The sequence below is a fragment of the Phodopus roborovskii genome, unplaced genomic scaffold, assembly GCF_943737965.1.
Source record: "Phodopus roborovskii unplaced genomic scaffold, PHOROB, whole genome shotgun sequence".
Classification (NCBI taxonomy): domain Eukaryota; kingdom Metazoa; phylum Chordata; class Mammalia; order Rodentia; family Cricetidae; genus Phodopus; species Phodopus roborovskii.
Genome location: NW_026126517.1, coordinates 46,480,365 through 46,501,658, shown reverse-complemented (window position 1 = coordinate 46,501,658; position 21,294 = coordinate 46,480,365). Strand labels below are relative to the sequence as shown.

At 43.8% G+C, this 21,294-nt stretch overlaps 2 protein-coding genes across 7 annotated transcripts in view; both read left to right on the top strand.

Annotated features, from left to right (window-relative positions):
* The window catches only part of Rnf111 (ring finger protein 111), a 65,090-nt gene extending 62,562 nt beyond the window's left edge, over positions 1 to 2,528 (top strand). For all 6 annotated transcript variants that reach the window (XM_051197895.1, XM_051197894.1, XM_051197893.1 and 3 more), the window contains exon 14: positions 877 to 2,528. In XM_051197895.1, the coding sequence (XP_051053852.1) occupies positions 877 to 994 (118 nt within the window). In that variant the 3' untranslated portion in view covers positions 995 to 2,528. The remainder of the gene's footprint in view (positions 1 to 876) is intronic.
* A 4,150-nt stretch (positions 2,529 to 6,678) lies between these two features.
* Ccnb2 (cyclin B2) lies at positions 6,679 to 20,399 on the top strand. The gene is made up of 9 exons (XM_051197889.1): positions 6,679 to 6,844; positions 9,139 to 9,267; positions 9,354 to 9,467; positions 16,256 to 16,426; positions 16,534 to 16,692; positions 17,628 to 17,864; positions 18,107 to 18,247; positions 18,855 to 18,965; positions 20,069 to 20,399. Exons 1-9 carry the CDS (start codon positions 6,821 to 6,823, stop codon positions 20,177 to 20,179), a joined length of 1,197 nt encoding a protein of 398 aa, XP_051053846.1. The 5' UTR covers positions 6,679 to 6,820; the 3' UTR covers positions 20,180 to 20,399.
* The last annotated feature ends 895 nt before the right edge of the window (positions 20,400 to 21,294 follow it).

Here is a 21,294-nt window from a genome sequence, read left to right as displayed (position 1 = left end):
AGCCCACCTTTAAAGCGGTGGCATTTTGCTAAGTAGGTGTGCTGATTGTCCTATGAAAACAGAGTCCTTACCTCAGGCATGTGCTTCATCTTAAGTATAAAGAGCCTCAGGATTGAAATAGTGTTACATATTATTGCATTCATTAATTCCTACAGCACAGCTACTGCTACAGCAGTCTCCAAAGCTTTTGCAAGACAATATGTATTTCAAAGAATCTTGAACAAGCATCATAATGATTTGATATTTAAAAGTGTTTGCAGCATCATACAACAGGGTATTTTCCTCTCCAGTGCCTTGGCTGCTTATGTAAAAGTCAAAAACTAAGTAATTGCCAGTGTGAGTTTTGATTTGACAGCTCAGAGTTTTATATAGTTTGCTTACATAGACATGTCAATTATCTATCTTGGTAATCACATATTATATTTATAAAATGCTAATTTTTAATAAGCAATTCTTAGAGAAGATAGGAATGTATTGTGCGCATATGAGTATCACAGAGCACATGGAGAGATCAGAGGACAACCTATATATAGTGTTGGTCCTCACCTTTAAAACAGAAATCTCGTTTGAAACAGGGTCTCCAGTTTTGTTCACTGTGGTATGCACCAGGCTAGCTGGCTATTCATCCCATATCCTGGATTGCAGATGTGGCATGCCATTGCATGCTGCTTTTTATGTGGATTCTGAGGATTTGAGTTCAGGTTGTCAGGCTTGCATCACTTTGTCCTTGGAACCATCCTGCCGGCCCTAGTCTTTGTGTTTTTAACATAAAGATGCTTAGTTACTTCAAAACATTTTGTCATTTATTTTCAAATTAATGCCCATAGAATTGTCATGAAATTAATATTTACTGTTTGTTTTCTTCACCAATGATAGGCGCCTTCCATGTATGCACCTTTTCCACCAAGTGTGTGTTGATCAATGGCTGATCACCAATAAGAAGTGCCCCATATGTAGAGTGGACATCGAGGCCCAGCTGCCAAGTGAAAGTTGACACCATATTTCAGAACTCTTGCTGTCCCTCTCCTTCCCATTCTTCCTGGTACTGCAGTCAACCAAAGATGGCATGACTTACCTGCGCAGATCTGGAAGCCTTGAACTCGGAGTGCTGACTCTGCTACATGGTACAGCTACCGCTAGACCTACAACTTATGTATACAGTTGATTTTGATGTATTTATAAAGGCTTTTTGGTTTTTTTTCCTAGATTTGACATTTCTTCCTGTATCATTTTACTGTATTTTTGCATGATTCCTTGTATTGCATTTCTTTGCACATATTATGGGCTTGTGACCCTAAACTTGCAGGCAAGATTAGCTGCTTTAGTAAGTAGTATTTTGTGGTCTTTTTGTTTTATTTTTTACATAGTACCCTGAGAATTATGAATTTTTTTATCCATTACTAACCTTTAATTTAATCAATCATGTACTTTAGTTTAATGTATAAAGATCCTCTAGAAAATGATAATATTGTGTATTAAGACATTCCTTAATTAAATTAGGACAAAATGGCTGCTGTATATTTACAATATGGAGTTCTGAGTTAAGTACCACCCTTAATATTGGGAACAGAATGCAACCCATGTCAATCAGATGCAGGTGGTACTCACATGACCAGAGTGATCAATAGGAATTTTCTTGGTGTATCCTTTCTTCCAGCACAGTGCAAGATAGAGTTGCTATTGATGCCGTATGTTTAGACTGCTGTTCTGACCCTATTTATCTTTCTCGATGCCATTTGGAACTTTATTCCCTAATCCAGTTTTTTGCTGCTGTGAAACAGCTCTGATGAACACTAAATATTAATTTGAATTAGCTGGATTGTATATACTTGCAGATTTAAAAAAATAGGGAAATTGAAAAAGACATGTAGAATTTTGTTAGGTCTTCTGCTAAGCACGAATAATTAAGATATCTGCTTATTAATTTTATAAAGTCATTCAGTCAGGATTTAGGATTCAGTCATTGGCAGGTATCTATGCATTCGTAGAACTTCTAAGGGTCCCTCCCAGGTTCACTTTTAAGGGATTTTTTTTTTTTATAGTTTAAATAAAGTCAGCTGAATCTACATGTCTCTTGTTTTATTTCTCTCTAAACTTGAAAATAATAAATCTGCAGATACTGTGAGGCACAGATTATATTGTCAGGCTACTGTTGGCTATGGTTATAGACACCCACTTCAGACATTACCAAGAGTCGATCACTGATTTAAAAATTTTAATTTCTATAGTTAAGATTTACAACATAATATAGAGTAATAAAAGTTAACATACTAACATTTCTCCTTTGGAGGAAATTTTAATCCACTTCAGGATGCATATTATCAAGATACTTTCATATACAGGATAGCCTAATTTTATTTGTTTAAATATGCTTAATATGCCCAAGATTGCAAATGCATCCAGTCAGTAATACCACTGTCTGTATGTGGAAGACATGTTCCCATGGATCATATGTGAAGATGTCAATAAGCTTGCATTAAGCCACCTGCTTTGTAAGTGGATTGATTAATAAATAACTTATATTTCTATTGTCTTTGTGTTTTATAATTAGTATTTATAAAATGGTTTACATTGGCCATTTTGGAGTTCAGATGAGATCCACCTAATTGGTGTTTGTATAATCTGGTGCTTGTTTCATTCAGTTTTGCCTTTTATATTAGTAAATGTCACAGTAGAGTAATTTCATTATCAACATGTGTCTGTAGAGTATGCATGCTGATGGAGGGTTGATAGAGTTAGAAGTATGCTTGTGAGCCAGAGTGTAGCCTGATGTTGAAACATATCCACACTCCAGGCATCCTGAGTTCCATGACTGACACTGCAAAAAAGAGGACAAACGAGTTAGATTTGATTACCAGTCTACATTATAGAAGGTCGGGAAATAGTGGAACAGCGACCCATATCTGCCACTGGGGAAAAGCCAAAAAGTGGACTGATACACAGAAGACACTCATTATGCAAGGGCTTGAGAACAGAAGTGGAAAAAAAAGAGGGGTGTGTGGAGAGATGACTCAGAAGTTAAGGTTGGACATTTTCTTCCAGAGGGCCTTGCATTCCACACCTTTGGCCTCTGCAGGAACCCACACTCATATGTACACACCCACATGAACATACATACATGCATATCTTGTTTATTTGTTTTTTCAAGACAGGATTTCTCAGTGTGGCTTGGTTATCCTGGACCTTGCTGTATAGACCAAGCTGGCTGACTGAGTACTACTATTAGGCATACACCACCACTGCCATACACATTTTTTTTTTTTTTTTTAAGTTAAAATGGAGAGAGTTCCATGCTATGGGGCCCTCTAGTGTTTTTCAGAGCATAAAAAAAAAAAAAAAAAAAAAAGCTTAGCTATCTCTCTCACACACATTATATGTGGTTTAGATACATACTTGTCGCCTTGTTTATAATTAGTACTGATTTTTTTTTTTTTTTTTTTTTTTTTTTTTTTTTGAGACAGGGTCTCAAGCCCTGGCTTGAAACTCATTATGTAGACCAGGCCTCAAACTCAGACATCCATCTCTCCTCTTAAAAAAATAATATAAATTATCACTTTAAATCCCAAAATGTTTGGCCTTCCAAAGCAAATACAGTATCATGAGATGCTGCTAACATATCTCCATCAAGCAGCTAGTCACTAAATGGGCAGAAACAGTCCTCTTTGGCATTCACAAGGGCATTAGTTTTCTTCTGATCTATGGCCGCAGAAGATTCTAGTCTGTGTGCGTTTTGCTTTACACTGCAGAGCAGCAGTGTGCAGAGGCACTGCTTAATACTATGTCTTATCCAGCTACTGCTGAAGGTGGGAATTGATGTCCTCTGCTGTAGAATTATATTTTGTACGTGGTGGTATGATTGAGTGTATAGAGGCCATAAGTCACAATTGGGTCCCCTCTCCAGTTGCTTCCTGTTAGCCAGAGCCATGCCATTTTGTCTATCTAGTGTTTTAAATGTAGGTTTCTTGCCAAGGCCTGGCTCTGGACATACTGTCTTTTGTAGGTGAATATTCCTTCTAGCTGGTGTCAGCACTTCTCAGGGTTCCCAGTTACATCAGATTCTTGCTTCTGTGTTGGATAAATATGCACTCGAGACTCGATCAAATGCATTCAGTTTTTCCATTCAATCAATCACATACCAAGACAGCATTTAGAGTTCAGATTTTAAAGAGATCCTGTGTCCCAACCACTAGAGTATGTTCATTTGCTAAATTGTGGCCCTATGAGAGAAGACAAGAACATATAGATGGCATAAAACTAAAGGCTTATTGTAGGTCACAGAAATACTCCAGATAAGTATATCTTTTATTTAGTGACAAACTACCACAATATGTGGCTTCAGGTGAAGACGGAATTTCTCCTTCCTGCTCCTGCAGCTGCTTAGTTCCAAATAAATACACAGAGGCTTCTATTAATTATAAACTGTTTGGCCAGTGGCTCAGGCTTCTTATTTTCTAACTCTCTGAATCATTTAACCCATTTCTATTAAACTATGTATTGCCATGAGGCTGTGGCTTACCTGTAAATGCTCCGGCATGTAACTCCTTTGGTGGCTACATGGAATCTCTCTCCTGACTCTCTGTGTTCCTCTTCCCAGCATTCCTGGTCTGGTAGCCCCACCTGTATTTCCCTCGTGATTGCTGGCCAATCAACATTTATTCACCAGCTAGTAAGAGAAACATTCACAGCATATAGAAGGACATCCCCCATCATTTAGGCACTTTTATTTGCTCACAGATGCTCAATTTAGGTAGGGCTAATGGAGTCTGACTTTCCTGTGGCTGCATTCAACCTGGGAGTGCTACTGGAATAGACTTACACACTGGGTCAGGAATCCTAAAACTGCCAGGCCTCCTTAGATATAAGTCTGGAGCTGAAGTGCCATCTATTTTGTCATCCTGTTGGCCAAGAGATTTATCAAGGCTAGCTAAGAGGGTAGAAGGACCCAAACCAACACAATTTGGCCACTTTAAATCTAACACAGTAGAGACTGGCTAGGTAGCTCAGATGGTAGAGTCCCTAACAATCAGGAAGCCCTGGCTTCTGACCATGTAAACTGGGTGTGGTAGTGTATGCCTGTAATCCCACTCAAGAAGTAGAGGCAGGAGGATTAGAAATTCGTGGTCACCCTCAACTACATAGAAAGTTGTAAGCCAGCCCGAGATAAAGAGACCCTGTTATAAAGTTGATCACAGTAATTTAAGGCAAAGCCCATTGTTTTGTTAAAATGACTTCTTTCATTTAGAGATGGGGGTCTCACTGTTGCCAAGCCTGTACTAAAATCATGAGCTTAAGGGGGTCTTAGCCCTCCCAAGAAGCTGCGATTACTGGCATGAGCCATAGTTGAAACTACTGAGCACATTTTCTTCCTCAACACAACCCAAAACTTGGCAGAAAGAGAAGGCTGTTTGTGACATCTTTTATGTCAAGGATGATGGCCAGAGGAGTCAGCAGCCACAAAACTTGCATTTCCTAAAGCAGGTAAGAGAAAGAAATTAATGGAATATAAATAGATACTTCTGTTCCTTTGAACCCCATATCCTTGTGTGATTTAGAGTGAGGGACAATTCCACCAGCCTGTTTTCCAGGTGGGAGAGACAGTGGTTCTTCCTGACTTTAGACTCAGATTGGAAATGTCAGATATACTGCAATGGATTTGGGTAAAAGGGGAGGATCTATCCCGATCGGTTAGCCTTTGTTCAGGCTCTCCAACCAGTGTTTGTATTTCCCAAGTAGAAGAGACTTGAATTAAAACAACAGAGTAATGGGGAAGCCTGATGTGAGTCAAGTGTCGCTGGCTCTCCCATCGTTTTGCTGCCTTTGGGCACTGGACCGTTTTCTGTGTTGCTTGATCGCTTGTTTGTTTTTCAAGACTGGGGCCTCTCTGTGTATAGTTATGGCTGTCCTAAAACTCACTTTGTAGACCAAGCTAGCCTCGAACTCTCGAGTGCTGGGATTAAAGGCATACACCAGCACTGCCCGGCTTCAGTGTTTTGATTTTCTTCACTCTGTGCTGAAAACTCATCTTCAGAGCTTTGCACATGCATCATACCACTAAGAGCCCCCCCCCCCCTTCTGTCTTTTTCTGTCTTGACCACCTTCTCTCCACCAGGGTAATATTCCCTTCTTTAGCTGCTTCTCTCACTGTTCACAACTTGGGATACACCTTGTTTTCCTTGTAGAAACCTTGTACACATTATTACCCTGTCATTTGTCACTTTTAGTTTGATTTGTGCCTCTGCTGGGGATCCGTAGGAAGGCCATAATGTAGCACACGTTCGATTCTCAGTCATCATGTAACCCTGAACTACCTAGAGACAAAAGCTCTATTCCCCAGACGAACCCAATCCAAACTCCCAACTAGAGGTTTCCGGAAGAGGAAGCAAGGTCAGAAGTAGCATTTCCAGAATGTTCCCTAGTGCTCACTTCTACCCTCCCAGAGCAAACTTCTAAAGACATCTGTCCGTAGGTGAACTTTTTGTGTGTGTGAAAATCCAGATTTGCTTTTCCAGTGGGAGGAAAATTATTTTGTTTATCTCAGGGACTAGGATTTAAAAATAAAACTGTAGGCAAGGAAACAAAGCCCTGCGGCCTCGCTGGTTGCTATGACAAGTAAACAGCCAATCAGAGTGCAGGGAGGCCTCCTAGCCTAGCCAATAGGAAGAGCGCGCCGTGCGTGCGGCAGCCCAATGGGGCGCGAGCGGCGCGGTATTTGAATCAGCAACTGGGCCGTGGAGTGGGGAAGCAGCGAGATCCTGAGTCGCCCAACGGCGCCGCGGACTCGGGTGGCTGCGCTGAGTCCGTACGTCCCAGCGCGGCCCTCATGGCGCTGCTCCGACGCCCGACGGTGAGTGCGCCCGAGCTACGGTGCCCTGCCCTACTCGGTGGCCCGGGAGGCTGCCGCTAAGACCCGGACAGAGCTGTCTAGAAGCAAAGGCCTGGGGTCCCCTATCCCTGTCACTCACTGCGCTGCGCTGGGTATGAGGACCGGGAGGAACCGGGAAGCCGTTCAGTACCATTGCTTTACTTTATTTTTCACGGTTTGCTTTGTGTTAACTTCCCATTGGCGTCTGCACACTGCCTTCCAGGCCACGTTCATGATAGTGTAGGTTTGTCCTCTTAGAAACAAAACAAAACACTAACAAAATAAAGGCAAAAAACCCACCCGAGTGCAATAGGAAAAGTACAAAACTTGGACCTCAGTATTGCAGATGGTGGGGAAAACGTCCAAATTCGTTTTTTTGAGAATGAAAGTGTTACTAGCTTTTAGGCTGGAATTGTACCTGGGTCTACTTTCCTTTTGTTGAAAACTAGAGGGCCCACGCAGCTGTCTGCCATTGTCCTGGCTGATTAAAAGCTGCCAATTCCTCCACCAGACTTTAACTAATAAGACCTTGAACTTTAAAACACATTTTGAAATTAGCAGTGGGGTGCTGGCAAGAAAGATTCAACTTTGTGGCTTGTTGAATCCAAATCTAAACTAAACAATAATAATAAACAGTTAGGGATTGGGTCTTGTAGATCTAACTCCTACTAACAAGTAATTTTTGTCTAGTTGGTCCTTTCAAGTTATTTAATACTTGTGGTAGGCTATGGTTTTGCCTGGCTTATCTTGATAAGTCAGCTGAAAACCCCCCAGTTGGGAGGTATTTTAGAATTAGGGACCCTCTAACTCTCAGGGAATTCATTGTTTCCCTCATGAAGTATTTATTACTTTTACAACAGAGTAAACTTTGGGCTATGATTAGCAAGTCTTGTTTTTTAACTGTGTTCTGGAAAAGCCAGTTACAGCCAATTGACACTATTTTTTTTTTCATACAATTCTAAGTCTCCCAAAACTTGAGGTAAAATTATTTTGCGCATCCTGTTTCATTCTAAGTATCCTTAATTTGAGAGAGGCTGTGCTATCAAAAGTTGTGTTTCTGTAGGTCCATTTCTTATGCTTTGATTGGTATCATAATGAAAGCTACTATGGGTCTGAGAGTTTTAAAGAACCTGACCCATTATTAACTATTGACATCAACGCTCCTTATCATTACGGATATACTCTGTGAAGGGAGGTTTCTTACTAAAAGACAACCTACAAGGATCTCTTAGCAAGAGACACAGCTGTTTATGAGAAATAATCACTGAGGTGAAACTTTGAGATCTCATAAAGACTGCTTGAATGTGCAAAACAATGCATAAAATCAATAGGGAGATCTTTGTTTTGTAGGTAAGGTAGGTGGGCGATTGCCTAATTTTAGAGTGATCCTTCAAGTAGCATTTTTAAATTTCCCTAAAATGTACCTTTTTCCTTTAAAAATGTAAGCTTTTGGGGGACTGGAGAGATAGCATAATTGTTAAAAAGCACTGACTGCTCTTCCAGACGACCAGGGTTCAGTTCCCAGCACCCACATGGTAGCTCACAACTTTTTGAATTCCAAGATCAGACACAGACATACATTCAGACAAAACACCAATGCATGCAAAACACCAGTGCACACTGGGTGTGGTGATGCACACTCAGACAGGCAGATCTCTGTGGGTTTGAGACCAGCCTGGTGTACAGAATGAGTTCCAGGACAGCCAGGGCAGTTACACAGAGAAACACTGTCTCAAAACAAACAAACAAAAAAATTAAGCTTTTAGCTAGGTGGTGGTGGTGTATGCCTTTACTCCCAGCACTTGGGAGGCAGAGGCAGGTGAATCTCTGTAAGTTTGAGGCCAGCCTGGTCTACAGAGCTAGTTCCAGGTCAGCTAAGGCTGTTACAAAGAGAAACCCTATCTCGAAAAACCAAAACAAGAAAAATTTATGTGCATGAAAATAGTATATACCATGTATGGTCAGTACTCTCAGGAGCCAGAAGAGGGTGTCAGATCTCTTGGAACTGGCATTACAGGCAGTTGTAAGCGCCCCTGTGGATGGATGCTGGGGTTGTCCACTGCAGGAGCAGACAATGCTCTTAACTGGTGATAGCCATCTCCTTTTCCACTTTCCCCTTTATAAATAGATGTCAGTATATTCGCCTTTCACAGAGCAGTTCTTTGAAGTGGAATATCTGATTAGGTAGATAGGTATTTTTCATTTTCCCTGTGTTTTAATTTCTTTTGTTTGTGTCCTTATTTGTTGTCGGCTGTGGTTTTTTGTTTTGTTTTAAGGTGTCCAGTGATTTGAAGAATATTGACACAGGAGTTAATCCTAAAGCTAAGAGCCATGTGACTATCCGGCGGGCAGTTTTAGAAGAAATTGGAAATAAAGTTAGAACCAGAGCAGCTCCAGTGGCTAAGGTAACAAAGGCGAGGTGACATGTGGAGAGCCACATTGTAAAGGCTGCGCTGGTTGCCACCCTGCTCACTGTTCTTTTCCCTTATAGAAACCTCAGAACACCAAAATACCAGTTCAGCCCACCAAAGTGACCAATGTCAACAAACAGCCGAAACCTACAGCTTCTGTGAAACCGGTACAGATGGAAACACTGGCTCCAAAGGTGGGAGACCCTGAACTTACCTGCCTGCCTGCAAATTCTCTAATTTTAATGATACAAGTATGGGTATTTTGCCTATGTGTATGTTTGTGTTCCATCTTCGAGTATGGTGCCCTAAGAGGCAAAAAAGAAGACATAGGATCCCTGTAACTGAAGTCACAGATGGTTGTAAGCTGATGTGTGGGTGCTGGGAACAAACCAGGGCCCTTGGGGAGAGGATACAGTGCTGGGAACCGCTGAGTCATCTTAAAGTACTACACAGTAGGAATGACCTTCCTAACACTCTGAAGTCAAACTCACATAAAAATAAGGTAATCCCATAATTCTTTTTGGTGTTTTGAGACAGGGTTTCTCTGTGTAGTCCTGACTGTCCTGGAACTTGCTTTGTAGACCAGGCTGGCCTTGAACTCACAGACATCCACCTGTCTCTGCCTCCCAAATCCTAGGATCAAAGGTGTGAGCCACCACCACCTGATAGTAATCCCATAATTCTCCATTGATTAATAGTAGTCGCTATAACTGTGTAGCTCAGCTGGACTTAGAATGCTAAGGGACCTGGTGGCTTACCCATTTCCCATAAGTTCAAGTGTAAGCATGGCTCTCATATATAATTACTATGAGAAAGACATTGTTTGAGTGCCAAGATATAGCAATAAACATTTCATCCTCTCTCTCTCTCTCTCTCTCTCTCTCTCTCTCTCTCTCTCTGTGTGTGTGTGTGTGTGTGTGTGTGTGTGTGTGTGTATGATTGAAACTTCACACATATTGGAGAAATACCTAGGTTGAACACTTACTGTCCACATCCAGTTGTGTTAAGGTTCTAGAAATCTCTTGCTTCAGGAAGCATATCTAGGAGGGACATATATTCCAAGAAACAATGTTAGCAATCTTACGGGGTGTCACTAATGACCTCAGGCATTGCAGTGTCAGATGGCTGGGGTTTCCCTCAGTCTGTGGAAGACACCTCAAGGAGGACACAGATTCTAAGGGATTCAGTGGCCCAGGGCTACTTGGTCCTCAGACGTGTGTGTGTGTGTTTGTGTGTGTGTGTGTAGGTCAGAGGACAATCTTAGATGCTGTCCCTCAGGTGGCATGCACCTTTTTTTTTCTTTTTTTTTTTTTTTTGGTCACACTATAGCCTCAGCTGGTTTGGAGCTCATAAAACTGTCTGCCTCTGAGTACTGGGATTAAAGGCATGCATCATCACGTCAGGCCTGACTTTTTTCCTTTTCTTCCTTGCAGGGTCTATCACTGCCTAAGAACTCATCCAAAGTGAGGCCTCTAAGATTTGTGTGTCTCAGGCTCCATAGCACATGCCCCCACTGCTCTTTTTTATACCGATTTGGATTCTGGGGCTCAAACTTGGGCAAGCACTACCAACTGAGCCATCTTCCCAGCTTCAGTGCTGATTCTGAAAAAAACTTGACAGGCAAAGGTGCCTGTGTGAGTTTGGTTGGATGAGAATGGTTCCCATAAGCACATATATTTGAATACTTCGTTCCCAGTTGGTGGAACTGTTGGGAAAGATTAGGAGGTGTGACCTGTGGAAGGAGGTGTTGTAACTAGGGGTAGGCTTTACGATTGCAGAAGTTCACACCATTTCCAACATGTAGATTCTCAGCTACTACTCTAGCACCATGCCTGCCTGTTGACATGACGGTCATAGGTTTTAACCCTCTGCAACTATGAGACCCAAGTTAAATGTTTCTGTAAGCTGCCTTGGTCGTGGTGTCTTATCGCAGCAATAGTAAGTTAACTTAAGACTGTGCCTTTTTAGTGATAAAGGGCAACAGCAACAGCACGGTGCCAAGATGCAATAGACTTGTATGTAATCAGACATAATCCTGTGGTCAAGGAGTCTGCAGGCCCACGATAGTCTGAAGCTTGTCCGAGGAAGCAGGAGATAAAGTTAGGAAGAAAGTTGCAATTGTAATAGTAGGCATTAGTGCCTGGATTTTATCTCTGTGCTCTCTCTCTCTCTCTCTCTCTGTGTGTGTGTGTGTGTGTGTGTGTGTGTGTGTGTGTGTGTGTGTGTGTGTGAGACTTCTCTGAATTTGCCTGCACATTTGGAGGTCAGAGCAACTTTACAGAATTGCTTTTCTCCTTCATGTGAGTCTCAGGGTTAGGGTGGCAGCAAGTGCCTTTACCCACTGAACCATCTCATAGGAAACATCTCTCTCCTCCCTCCCTCACCCCTCTCTTTCAGGGTCTTTCACTGTAGCTCAGGCTGACCTTAAACCAGAGTATTCTCCCTCACAAGTGCTGGAATTATAGGCATGTGTGACCATGCCTGGCCAATGAATACGGGACAGAAATGATCTTAACTGGGAGAGCCATTCAATGTATTTAATGAGGTACTATGCAGCCATAAATATGAATTAGTACAGCATTTAAAAATGCTGAAATGTTTGGGACCTTAAGTGACAAAATCAGATTATAAGATTATGTACTGTGTAAAATCAGATTTGCCCTTTTTTGGTTGGGGGCAGTGTTTCAAGACAGGGTTTCCTATTATGTAGCCCTGGCTGTCTCTGCCTCCCATGTGCTGGAATTGAAGGTGTGCACCACCTCCACCTGGCTCAGATTTGCTTTTAAAAGCATGCATTTATATAAAATATTAATGGTAGTTTCATTTTTGAATATTGATTTTTAAGAATTTCAGGCTTCAGGGGCAAGGGAAGTATAGTGTTGGTAGAGTGTTTGCTTTTACACATGAAGCCCTAAGTTCAGTGCCCCTGCATGTGGCCATCTGTAATCCTAGCAGGAGGATCAAAGTTCAAGGCCAGCCCAGGGCATATCTCAAAATATATAAATAAACAAATAATTCAGGCTTTCACATAAAACTGAAGCAAAGAAGAAAGGGATCTAAATCAAGATGGTGATAGCTCAGATGTAGATGCTGTGCTTAGCATGTAAGAGGCCCAAGGTTCAATCCTCAACATTAAAAAAATAAGAGCTTTTACAAAAGAAGGAAGAAATGCTCCCCTCTTTCTGGTTTCCTTTATTCTATGGCTGGCTGCTTTTTCTTTGTTTCCTAACAAAATCGAGCCCACCTGTTTCAGACAAAACATGGGCTAAGAGCTCAGTCCATGTAAAATCACTTTGAGGGGCTAAAGAGATGACTGGTTATGAGCACATGCTACTCTTACAGAGGACTGGAGGACTTGGTTCCCAGCACTTGTGTTGGGTGGCTCATATAACTTCAGCTTTAGGGGATTCAGCCAGAGCCCTCTTCTGGCCGCTGTGGGCACTAGCACTCACTCATGTGCACCCCTCCCCATACATACATACACATAATAATCTTTAAAATGCCACTGTATGGTTAGAGGAGTTGCTGGATCCTGTGACTTTAGAAGTTACCAGGGATTACGGAGCCATTAGTTACTCCCACTCACACTGATTGAGAATGACAGTAGCAAAGGTGCCATCACGTCCACTGTAGGTAGTAGAGCCCCGCCTCTGGCAGGCGAGCGCGAGCCCTCCCTGTGCCTGGCACTGTCTGTTACCTGCCCTATTTGCTGCCACTTTACAGACAGTCCCTGGAGCTGCGCGCACACCAATGGAGCATAGGGTTCCAGTGACTTCCCAAGGAAGCTGTTGAGCCCTGTGTCCACGAAAGCAGATATTCCCGGAATCCTAGCTGTGTGAGCCTGGTGGGGGAACTTCTCATATGGCTGAGACTTAAGTCAAGCATTCACAGCAGTTCTCACACAGCATTTGGGGGAACGGGAACCCCAGTAGGTTTGTTTGCTTGTTTGTTTTCTGCAGTGCTGTAAGGCCGCAGTAAATATTGAATAGTTTGAAAAAAGAAGAGTATTTGTTGCATGGGGCAAGCAAGTTTCATAGGGCTCAGGCAGACCGGGAAGCTAAGAGTCTGGTTGGGAAGTCCATCGATTCACGGGAAGAGTGTGTGGAGGCATTTATCCCAGCTCTGGGAGGCTTGGGCTGGAGGATCGGTTCTAAGTCATGGAGTTTAAGGTCAGCCTGGGGTACATGAGACCTTGTCTCAAAAGAAGGGCAGGAGAAAGTGAATAAATAAAACCTGCAGTGCTATTGGCCATTTAAATGAAAGGAACAAAATTCGCAAGAAACAACTACAGACAGGGAAACGGGTAGACGAGTGCTTAGAGCTAAGTCTCCTGGTGCCAAGTCCCATGTTCCTGAAGAGTCTCAATAAAGGTTCTGTTTCCACACTACCTTGCTGTGAGTGAATGAGTGTCATGTTCACTGTGACAGGTCATCCGATGTTGGGAGTTGGAGAGGTTCTTCATGGAGCTATTCCTGCCTGGGCTACTCTATTGCTGAGCACTGGGCAGGGCAGCATGGTGCTTCACAGGAAGACCCTTTGTCAGAGAAAAAGGAAACAGAGCAAGGCAGCGTAGGAACCACTGTCAAAACCTGAGTGCACCCTGTGCTCGTCCTTCTGACAGTCCCCATGCACGAAGTCCTCCACCCTTCCGAATTAGAGGCTCCTTAAGTCAGAGGGCACATCTGTCCTCAGCTTCTGATTGGCCTTTCAGTTGTCTGTGACAACCAATAGGCTTCTTTGTCTAGTTTGAAGGTTATAATTTGCATATTACTCTTAATAATTCATTTTTAAGGCCAAATGTTGAGTTGCTGACCCTAGCTAATGATGTTTAAATTTTGTTCGTCATATTTTTTATTTTTTAACTGGTGCATAACAGACACACACACACCAGGAAAATGAAGTTTAACATTTATCTCCTGGACCATTCTTAATGGTGAGACGGACGTTCGGAGTCCTTCTTTCCCCTAAGCTTTGGAGACTGTGCAGCACATTGTGAGGCAGCTCTGAAGGAAAGACAGAGGGACAGCCACTCAGGAACAGCATAGGCTGTATTCAGGAACGGACCTGTCGAGGGGTATCTGCTGTACGAATCGGGACCCAAAATTTTGGCTTACAGGATGGGGGCAGCTGTAGGGCAGAAAGGGACTAGCAGTCTTCCTTTTTTGTCTGCAGTTGGCCATTGCTGAGGGTGGCCATAGAGACAAGGTGAGTGCTGGGTCAGTGGGGAGGTCAGGAAACTAGAAAAACAAGTTGCTTTAGCTCTGGAAGCCAGAGTACTTTAGTTTCATGACTTATCAGTGTTCACCTAAAATGGAGAAGCTTTAGCAAGAAGTGGTGGCGCCTGCCTTTAATCCCAACACTTGGGAGGCAGAGGCTGGTGGATCTCTGTGAGTTCGAGACCAGCCTGGTCTACAAATCAAGTTCCTGAACAGCCAGAGCTGTTACACAGAGAAACCCTTTCTCAAAAAAAAAAAAAAAAAAAAAAAAAAAACCAGAGAGATTTTCAGTGTGGTGTGGCCTTGGTTAGCAGCGTAGTTACTCTCTGTTGTTGCCCTGCTATGCAGTAGCATACCTCTGACTCCCTTGACTTAGAGCCCACTGACCCTTGCTCCCAGCCGTCTGATAACCATTCCACCAGCTCTGAGTGAGATCTGAGTTTTCAGGTCACACAGGTGAGGTGATACAGTACCTGTCACCATCCTTGTTGTCTGAATATTCTCTACTACTGTGAACTACCACCACCAAATTTTAGCGACAGGCTCCCACTGTGTAGCCCAGGCTGGCTTAAGCACTGATCCTCTTGGCACCTCATCTGGCTTCATTTATTTAAACTCTGCAGCAGACACTGTTCAGAGGATGGCACAGTGGGCCTGTGGCACTTAGGGAAATGTCTTAACAGTTATGGCATCCTTGGAAGGGTTCACTCTTTCCAGGATTTGAATCTCATTCAGTCTACTTCTCTGAGGTTTGTAAGTTCTGAATGAGTGGCAGGCATCCCTGCTTAGCCTTCGTTGGTCTGGACCTTCATATATCCCTTAAAAGGCATATCATGTTTTAAACTGCCTCTTCCCTTCCACTCATTGTTTCCTGCTCTTAAGACTAGAAATTATTAACCTTCCCTGTGTGGGTTTGGTTTAATTTTTTCGTATTTTTTGAATCATTTTCTCACTCCAGCTCGGTTAACCTGGAACTCTAGTCTAGTTCCTGGCTATCCTAGCTCAGCCTCCCTTGAGCTGAGACTGCAGGCCTAAGTCAGCACCTCCAGCTTTTACACTTGCTAGATGGCAGGGCTGTGCTCTGGTTTTGTATTATTCCTTTAGTAGTATTCTTGTGGTCTAGAAGTAAGTCCCATTAGGCACTTTGAGAAGGGCCACTTATTCTTTTTCAAATAATGGTTTATATTTCCTTATGAAATATTTGTTTGATCCAGGCCATGGTTAAACCTAGCACTTAGGAAGCAGAGGCAGACAGATCTCTGTGAGTTCCAGGCCAGCCTGTTCTACAAAGTGAGTTCTAGGACAGCCAGGGCTACACAGAGAAGCTCTGTCTCAAAAAAAAAAAAAAAAAAAAAAAGAAAGAAAGAAAGAAGAAAAAAAGTGTTTGAGTCACATAACTTTTTAATTCATGTGAGTTTATGAAGAACCACCCTGTCATGATCCAGGCCTCAGCTCTGCTAAGCCTTGGTCATCGAATGCTTATTCACAGACTGGAATAAGCCCTTCTGCCACAGTCTAAATTTAGAAGGAAGTAATGGAAGAGTGAAAACATGATTGCAGGAGAGATTGCTGCCAGGGAGCTATCAGTGTTCAGTGCCCTCTGACCTCAGGGGTCACTCATTCATTAGTAAGCACCTACTGTGTGAACAAAGCTAGCTAAATACACAGACGCTCATCAGGGAGACAAGACAAGCCATCTCGGTGTAAACAGTGTGTGGGATGCAGGGCTAGGCTCTCCAGTAAGTCAAGTCTTCCACTTGGTGTAGGATCCTTCTCCTGCCCCTGAGGATGTCTCCATGAAGGAAGAGAACCTCTGCCAAGCTTTCTCTGATGCTCTGCTCTGCAAGATTGAGGATATAGATAACGAAGACTGGGAAAACCCTCAGCTCTGCAGTGACTACGTGAAGGATATCTACCAGTATCTCAGGCAGCTTGAGGTAGGCAGGTCTCTATGTTTGGGTTGCACGACTAGCAATGCAGACTTTATCGGGCATGTGGGGAGGAAATGATATCAACTTGTGAAACTTTTGAATTGTACCAACAGGTTCTGCAATCCATCAACCCTCACTTCTTAGATGGAAGAGATATAAATGGACGAATGCGTGCCATCCTGGTGGACTGGCTGGTCCAAGTCCATTCCAAGTTTAGGCTTCTGCAGGAAACTCTGTACATGTGCATTGCCATCATGGACCGGTACCTGCAGGTGAGTGCAGCCTAGCTGAAACGCCAGAGAACTGCAATTGCCTAACCAGGGTGGGGCTGGAGAGATGGCTCAGTGGTTGAGAGCACTGACTGACTGCTCTTCCAGAGGTTCTGAGTTCAATTCCCAGCAACCACATGGTGGCTCACAACCATCTGTAATAGGATCTGATGCCCTCTTCTAGCATAAAGGTATACATAAAGCTAGAGCACTCACAGACATAAAGTAAATCTTAAAAAAAAAAGAAAGAAAACAACTAGGGTGTTATCCATCAAAGCACCCTTGCATACCAAGACTGACTTAAAAATCAATACTCATAATATATGGCCAGGTCAAATACAGATTCTGCCCTAAGTGGTGATAATTACCACTTAAAATAATGGCTGTGAGACATTTTCGAATCCTAACTGATGGATTGTGTGGTTCTCAGTGTAGGCATTGGGCAGGGAAAGGCTGTTATTTTGTGTGTAGACTTCCAGTAATGAAAGCAGGAGTTTAAAAAAAAAAAAAAGCAAAGTTCCAGTTAAAAAAAGAAAAACTAAAGGAGCTGGAGAGATGGTTAAGGGCACTGACTGCTCTTCCAGAGGGTCAGGGTTCAATTTCCAGCACCCATGTGGCAGCTTACAACTGTCTGTGACTCCAGTTCCTTTAATCCCAGCACTTGGGAGGCAGAAACAGGAGGATCTCTTTGAGTTTGAGGCCAGCCTGGTCTACAGAGTGAGTGCCAGGACAGGTTTCAAAGCTACACAGAAAAACCCTGTCTCAAACCAAAAACAACGAAACCCCAGAAATGTCCCTTTCTTGTGTGTGCAGCCTCTGTGGAGGTGAGAGGACAACTTTGAGGCTTGCTGCTCTCTTCCCATGTGTAGATGCTAGAGCGCCAGTCAGTCATGCCAATCTGGTCAATGGTGACTCCAGGTGTGGTTGTTTCCAATCAGGCTCAGCCGGTCTGCCGGAAGAAGCTGCAGCTGGTTGGGATCACGGCTCTGCTCTTGGCTTCCAAATACGAGGAGATGTTTTCTCCAAATATCGAAGACTTTGTTTATATCACAGACAATGCTTACACCAGTTCCCAAATCCGAGAAATGGAGACTATGATTTTGAAAGAGCTGAAATTTGAATTGGGCCGGCCTTTGCCTCTCCACTTCTTAAGGCGAGCCTCAAAAGCTGGGGAGGTGAGTGCCCTGTCTCTGGGAAAGTTGGCTTGCTCTGTCTCCCCCCAAAACATCTCAGAGAAAGCTTCTTTAGGGAGCATCTGGTGCTTAACTCGGGGTATCTTTGACAAGGGTGTCCTGAATTTGGTGCATCCTCCTGGACAAGGGTGTCCTTGAGAAGGGTGTTTGAACTCGAGTGTCCTTGACAAGGGTAAGAGTGAAGTGGACCAAGTTCAGGACACTCATATGCTGCTCTCCCCTAGGTGGACGTGGAACAACACACTTTAGCCAAGTATCTGATGGAGCTGACGCTCATCGACTATGACATGGTGCATTATCACCCTTCTCAGGTCGCAGCTGCTGCTTCCTGCCTATCTCAGAAGGTGCTGGGCCAGGGCAAATGGGTGAGTTTGAGAAAGAAAGGAAGGCTGCATTTGGAGCCCGTGTCTGCAAGCCATGCATTTCACTGACTTCTCAGATCTCAGTTTTCATTGTGCCATGGCTGGGCTTGCAAGCTTATACTAGTACTGCCAACCTGCCTGTGAGACAGGTGCTGCTCTGGGAATTGTTTCAATCTGCCTTTTCCCAGCAAGGTGTGGCAGGATGCTTTGTCGCTTAGAGTACCCTCCAGACCCATGCAGCCGCTTTCAAACATGCCATGAGCACTTGGTCTGTTAGAGCTGAGAGCCTAAGCTAGCCCTGTCCTAAGCTAGCTTGGTGCTGGGGAAGTGGTTAGGCTGGACTGGGTTTTACAAGGTAAGAACTTTCCTGCTGCTTTTTGTTTTGCTTTTTCTGTTTTTACTCATATTTGGGGGTTGACCCCAGGCCCTTACTCCAGCTGTTATCACTTTGATACAGGATTTCAATAAGGTATCCTTCTAGGCCTTGCACAATCTCTGGGATACAGGCCTGCACCACCAGCCCAGCTCCCATGGGAGATGTGGCATGTGTTGTTCTTTTGACAGGAAGGAAGCATTTGCCAGCCCTTCATGGCTTCTGCTTATGTTTCAGAATTTAAAGCAACAGTATTACACAGGATACATGGAGAGTGAAGTTCTGGAAGTCATGCAACACATGGCCAAGAACGTGGTGACAGTCAATGAAAACCTTACCAAGTTCATTGTAAGTGCTTGCAGGGAAGCCTCAGATTCTGGGCTGTGTGTGGAATTGTGATACTAGCAAGCATGGTGGTCTTATAGCATAGTCTCTAAGGAGTGGAGTGTACCAATTGGTTAACCTAGGCACCTGGCCAGCACACCCATGGTTTCCCACGCTCGCATCAGCATCCTGAGTAGGCACACAGGATGCAGGGAAGGCTGTTTGCCATGGGTCTGGGAAAACTGGGTCCCCTCTAGTGGACTCAGATCCAGCTGATGTTACTCAGTGAAGGAACATGGAGAAGAGAGAGGGACCTGTGGGGCGGGGTGTGCTGTGCCTCAGGGACACAAAATATCAGAATACCCCTAAGGGCCCAGTGACAAAGAACAAAGCATGGCCTTGCCGGCATGTAGTTCTGGTGATTGAACCGTGGAGGCACAGTGGCTGGGATTTGTGAAGCTCTAAAGTTGCCAGGCACTTTTTTTTTTTTTTTTTTTTTTTTGCCTTTTTTGTTTTTCAAAATGGGGTTCCTCTGTAGCCCTGGCTGTCCTGAAACTCAATCTGTAGACCAGGCTGCCTCGAACTCAAGAGATCTACCTGACTCTGCCTCCCTCATGCTGGGATTAAAGGCGTGCACCACCACTGAGCCTTTAGTTCTATGGGTGTTTTGTCTGCATATCACATACATGCCTTGTGCCTATAGAGGCCAGAAGAATGTGTCTAATTCCCTAGGAGTGGAGTTATACAGATGGCTTTGGGCACTGGAAATTGAACCCATGTCCTTCTGAGCAGCTCTGGTGCTCATGACTGTAGAACCATCTTTCCAGCCCTTTTTCCAGTTTGTGCTATCAGTCCCAGTGGTACTCACCAAGGACAGAGAGCCCTTAACCTCTCAGGTAGCTAGGAGGGCCTGTTCCTCAGATCTTGAAACTATTTCCCTGTCTGTGTGTGACCAACGGGGTTGGAGGAGACAGCTTGGTGCAGGGTGTTATAAGGGAGAGGCCTGGGGATTCTGCATCCTCACGCTGTCTTACCTGGAGATGGCAGCCATAGACCTTCACACTTGTAGGTTAGACTAGGTATGTTGGGCAGTCCTGAAATTTCTAAACCCCATCTGACTTGTGCAGGCTGTCAAGAACAAGTATGCCAGCAGCAGACTCCTGAAGATCAGCACGATCCCTCAGCTGAACTCCAAAACCATTAAAGACCTCGCCTCCCCTCTGATGGGCAGGCTTTAGGCAACTGGGAACCCAACGTGCACATCTGGTTTTGTATATACTCCTCTGGTTTCCTTCACAAAAAAACCTTCTCAGACTAATTTCCTAATTGTGTATTGAGGAAAAATATAACTATTGATTTTAAGGTATCTGTGTATATTTGTATACTCTATACTGAAGAAATGTAACATGGTTTACCGTAACTGTGCTTTGTATTGAGGAAAAATAAAGCTATAATTTTCTTAAGGTATCCCGTGTATATTGGTATACTCTGTAATGAATGGGTATAAACAGTAGATAAAGCTTTATCCCCGGAGGAGTCTGGACATTGGGAATGGGGATTGACAAGCATTCCTTTTAGAATCTTTAACCTTTAAGGTCATGGGTGAGTGGCAGTGAGCACCCAGGTCAATCCAATAGGAGTATCTGCTCTTACCTGAGACTGTCCCTGGTACCTAACTGGAGACAGTCACTGGCTAGACTTGGGGTGAACACCAGCTAAACATCTGTGTCCACAATCAGCTGCTATGTGCCTGTAAATGGAGGGAGACGGCCCCCAAACCCTTAGTATCGTGTTTTTCTTTAGACTCTTAAACACAGGTCAGTCAATTCTTGCAAGTAAACATCCCCAGGGGTATGAAGCCTCCTGACAGAGCTGAGTGTCTGATGAGCTAATTCTGCCTCGTGTTTGAGAAGGCAGCTGATGGGTACCTTCAGAGGAATCCTGGAATGTGACAAGTCTTGGTCAGGGCTTTCTCCACTTTCATTCTCTAATCTACCTGGATATGCATATCTATCCTGTCAACAGGGAGCAGCTAGTGCTGTCTAGTCTGTCCCAGGGAAGAGGGATTTCCACAGCGGCCCACCACTTAGTCCCCTGCCATCTCCCATTCCCTCTAGTCTTCCTTAGGTCCATATTGCCATCTTGTCCTTGGCCATAGGGACTCAGGACCAGGTCCCCTAAAGCTCCATTTGTTGATGCTGCCAGTTCTTAAAACACTTGTTTTGCCCTAAGAACCGCGTTCTTGTGAACCCCACCAGCTCCTTGAGACACCAGAAGCCCCATTTACCAAGCTCACTGAACACTGTTCTGCTATATCCTCACATGATCTCAAAACCTGAGGTTAAAGCATTTC